The sequence below is a fragment of the Grammomys surdaster genome, unplaced genomic scaffold (assembly GCF_004785775.1).
Source record: "Grammomys surdaster isolate TR1022 unplaced genomic scaffold, NIH_TR_1.0 63, whole genome shotgun sequence".
Lineage (NCBI taxonomy): Eukaryota > Metazoa > Chordata > Mammalia > Rodentia > Muridae > Grammomys > Grammomys surdaster.
Window position 1 is genome coordinate 6,582,263 of NW_021604565.1, and position 4,877 is coordinate 6,587,139.

The 4,877-nt window shown below is 34.9% G+C and overlaps 1 protein-coding gene across 1 annotated transcript; it reads right to left on the reverse strand.

Annotated features, from left to right (window-relative positions):
* Window positions 1-922: 922 nt before the first annotated feature.
* On the reverse strand, window positions 923-4,648 carry Pkia (cAMP-dependent protein kinase inhibitor alpha). Its single transcript, XM_028767527.1, has 2 exons — window positions 4,498-4,648; window positions 923-1,145 (listed from the first exon to the last, which is right to left on the reverse strand). The coding sequence occupies exons 1-2, from the start codon at window positions 4,646-4,648 to the stop codon at window positions 1,066-1,068; spliced, it is 231 nt and encodes a 76-aa protein (XP_028623360.1). The 3' UTR covers window positions 923-1,065.
* Window positions 4,649-4,877: the final 229 nt, after the last annotated feature.

A 4,877-nucleotide genomic window follows, 5' to 3' on the forward strand; every position in this document is an offset into this window, starting at 1 on the left:
GAGGGGACATGGGAGAACACAGCACAAGGGCTTTATTTTTAGACAGGTGCCCACAGGCTTCAAAGAGAATTCTTTTTCACACACTGTACTCCAGAGTTAAACAGTGATACCCATCAGTGTGAGAGAAGTGATCCACAGAGCACAGCATTTCCAGTTCTTTGCATTATCTGGATTTCTTTGTCTATTTTGTTGATTCTTAAAATTCTTATAAATGAAAAATTAAAGTATTAGTTGAAAGAACATATTTGGAAATAAAACCAATTTTGATAGAATGCTGGTCTGTGTAGATACTAAGACTGAACTCAGGCAATATTCACATTAATGGACATTTCCACATGCCTGTATAATAAAGCAAAGGGGGCTCAGTGAGTCTGTTGGATGTAACCTTCAGCAGCTATCAAGAGGAAAGTTCTGTTTTACAAAAGTATGTTCTGCCCCGTGCACGCCACAACACTAGGGAAAATTAAAAAGGCAGCCCTTTAAAAAATGAGCGGTATAAAAATTCACAGTCATGTACATCATTTTGTTTTACATAAGCAATCAAAGGGCAGTGCTGAGCAGGTATACTGTATGATACAAAACGGTGTAAATAACACAGCACTTACACACAGGGACATAATGCTAACTGTGCTCTCTGGATGGTTCTTTTTTTGAGTCAATACTCCAGCCAGAGATATTGAAACTCTGGGGTTCAACTCACCCTTTTCAATTAGACACAATTAAATCCTCTGACATCATGAGGGGCCAGATGCTACAGGAATCATCATCTAGGTCAGTGCTACTCTCTACAAGCATTTCATTATACGGTCAAGTGAAAGGACCCATACACAAATGATATCCAAGCACAGGCCAGGTGACCTCAACCATTGCTAATGACAGAGGTGGGGAAAAGGCTGTGTGCAGACACAGGCTCTGCCCCCACTTGTGATATGGCAACCAACAGCATCTTGCTGTGCAGTGCAGCCATTTTCTTCCCCTCTGTTTCACCCATGGCTGCAAATACATCTGAGCAATGCCAGGAGATGTGCCACATTGTCAGGTATTGATGACCGTCAGAATGGAGTGTTAGCTTTCTGACTTGGCTGCTTCTCCTTGGGCTTCCCCACTTTGTTCTTTGGAGCTTCTCTGTCCATCATCTTCACCTTCTGTAAGAGACAATGAGAAGAGGGGGCAAGGAAAAACTCATGGTTACTGACTCTCAGAGTGCTGGAGACTTCGAAGGCTGAAAATGTTATAGACAAGTGTTTTCTTAGAAGTGTATGATCAACAGAATTGCGTGTGTTCACGCCTGGCATTTTATCAGGCATGAGAATGAAAGTAAAACCAAGTGACTTGCGAAAGGCCTAGACTTGTTAATGACTAGCTAAGCTTCTGATAAAGAAAATCTCATGGCCAAGTTCATCAGTCTTAAATGTTGTTATATGATCTATAGAAACCAGAGGTGGGATTGTTTCCTGACTTTTTAATTTGAAGAAACATTTAAAATTTACCTTTCCAGTTATTTATAGAACTTTAGAATAATTCACCTGATTTCTCAAAAATTCTATTAATTCATAATTGATAGTAACAACAGAAGATAAAGGATTTTTTTTTTTTTTTTTTTTTTTTTGCTATTTGGTCAGTCTCTTGTCCAACAGTTTGCTTGTCTCTGATCTGACCTCAAGAATACATGTTCAGTGTCAAGTCAATGTTCTTCAATCATTATACCCACTGCAATCTCAGTCAGCGCCTTCACAAATACTATAATTGAACAATACTTTCACTCTATCTTGGAGCAACTAACACATGTGAAAACTCTGGTCAGTCCTTCCTTCTGATGTCCACATTTGTCATTTGACTACTGTAACCAATATAATTTGGCAGACAAAATATTTTATAGTTTTGCAGCAACATGAATTCTGTCCATATTTTATGAAAGTTTATCATACTTAAATGGGTAAAGATAGATGGACTGGCCACACTGCCCTTACTTGTATATAATACTAAAAAAAGATTATCATTTATTTTCTTCCTTGAAACAGATTTTACTGTGTAGTCCAGGTTGACCTCTAACTTCTTAACCTTTGACTTCATCACTTAAAAGCTACAATTAGAATTGTACATCACCATACTTGGCTCTATCCTTCACTATTTTGAAATTAGTGAATTAATGAATGAATGAATTTAGGCCGTGTGTGTGTATGTGTGTGTGTGCGTGTAAGTGTGTGTGTGTGTGTGTGTGTGTGTGAGTGTGCATGCATCTGAGTGTCTTGTCTGTCTTCCAGTATACACTTGCCACAATGTGAATGTGGCGGTCAGAGGACAACTTTCAGAAGTGAATTCTTTCCTCTGACTGTGGGATCTGGGATTGAACTATAGTCATCAGGTTTGTGTAGCAAGTGTGTTTACTCATGGAGTCATTTTGGTTTCCCTCTATCCTCTATTCTTAAAATTTGCAAACTAAATATCTCATTATACTCCAGTAATTCTCCGTACTTAAAGAAATTAATCTTTATATGTTGAGTTTTATCAAAGCATAACCAGGCAATGCTTATGATTTTTCATACACTAGTTTTTATTACTAGAGTCCTGGAGAAGCCTTAAAAATGTGCAGAAGGTCCGGATGTGGTGTCCATAGGTAAGCACAGAATAAGGAGTCTGTATATGGGAGACATGTTTGATAACTAAATGAAGGGAGTCACATCTTGGCAGATGAGGGACAGTAGAATACGGAAGGATGAAAATGGCTGTATAAATATAAAATGGATAACCCAGCTCCTGGAGCTTCCTGGTGCTTGAGGACACTTCTTAGGGTTTAGCATCACACTACAAACAGAGATGTGGTTAAATGATGCTTGTAAACTAGTTAAGGAGAATGATGTTGCTGAATATGTATTATAAGAAAATAGAGACAAGTGTATTAAGTTTGCTTTTAAATGTGTCATATTTTATAGTTTAGACATTCATATTGATTATTATTATTTGTTCTGTGCATGGACAATGGTAAAGTCAATGATGTTAACAATTTGCCTAGTTCTAGATTTTATTGTTTGAAGAGAAACTAAAAAATTTGCAAGGGCTAGATAATTGTAATTAGAATCTAGAGTTCTTTAGAAAACAAGATATGTTATAGCCAGGAATATATGTGATTTTTTTAAAACTATATAATTGTATTTAATGCAATATTTTACTTTTTATATATATGAATATAAACATCAATTTTGCTGAAATTATTTATGGTAACCTAATAAGTTTACTTGTATTAAAAATGTTTTCTTAATGCTAACAGTTCTCATTGATAGACAAAACAGAAGAAACTACTCTATGGCTCAAAATTCCCAATTTTAAGACTTCTTAAAATTCATTAATCACTGAATATTTATGTAAGGATTAAAATATAAATCTACTAAAAGAAATCAGCAAATATTTTATATCACAAGAAAAATATATTTTCTTATTTCCTGGCAATAAAATGAAATAATGCCATATAGTCTTTCTCCAAAGTCCATTGAGAGTTAAGTATATACAAAAATGGTGGAGAAGCAATGAGCCCTAGAATATGCAGGTCTGTGCAGTTCAAAGCCATGCTGTCAACATTTGTATTAATCTAAAATTGAAATGGTGTCTATGACTACTGACCTTTAGTAATTTAAGAAAATCGTGCCGTTTAAAAATCATATACACAATTATACTCATTTCCCAACAATCTGAAGACTTTCTCAATGTATTCTTAGAGCAAAGCCATATTAATGTTGCAAATAGAGTCAGAAATAGTGAGTTCTTATGTGTATAACACTGTGGTTTCTTGATTATGAATTCTTTTTTCTATTTGATAATTATTTTGTACTTGTCTTCTTAATAAACTTGAAGAAGCTATGGATGGGCTAACTACTAAAGAATTTATTTTAATACTGAAAATTAAGACAACTAAATATTTTAATGTATTAAGATATTTCTTTTTCACTAGTAATGCCAGGTGACTAAACACATTTTTTTCACAAAACCATCCAATCATGAAAATGTAAAATCCACCTTATCTAAGAAGCACTTATATAACAAACTTTTTGATTTCCGTTCTCAAAAAAAATGGTTCCAGGGTACTTCTTTTGAAATGCCTTTTTGATTGTGGTCTGCCTGCCTCAATTGTGAATCTTTATAAGTACATAAGAAATGGGAGAGACAATTGGTGTTATCCATGGCAGGAGTCCTAACTCTGTTAAGTTTTTCCATAAGTAATTTCAAAGGTTTTGTAGATATTGAATTTTTTTGGTCATGGTTTTAATTTTTGAATGAGAAATCACTGAAACATGGAGGGATTGCGGAACTAATCAGACTTTCATTTTGCCTGAACTGTTTTAACTGTGTCATATAATTTCAAAGGAAACATTTTTGTTGTTATTGTTTTGGGTTTTTTGTTTGTTTCTTGTTTGTTTGTTTATTGTTTTTGTGCCCTAATCTCAGGTAGGAAAATACCAAATTGGTCCATTTTCCTAGAAAGGTGTACGTTGAGTAACTCACCTGTCTTGTTGATATCAAGACCTGCTAGTTTCAAGGCTAATTCATTGCTGTTGCCACTTGCAGAAGAAACCAGGATATCATGTATTGCATTTCTTCTACCTGTTCTTCCTGAAGCAATAAAATCTGCATATGTAGTTTCCACATCAGTCATTGCTAACAAATATCCACATAGCAAGGACTACAAAAGAAAGAAAAGTTAACAGGTGAAGGCAATGGTAGTCAATGGTGAATATTTAACACAGAAAGATTAATGAATGGCTTGTAACATGAACGAGAGACAATGTTTAGAAGTAGTGTTTTGATTCTTGTCTGAAACATATCAATTCATAAGAAAGATCAGCATGGCAGAAATACCCTACGGGAGCAATAGTGGTACACAT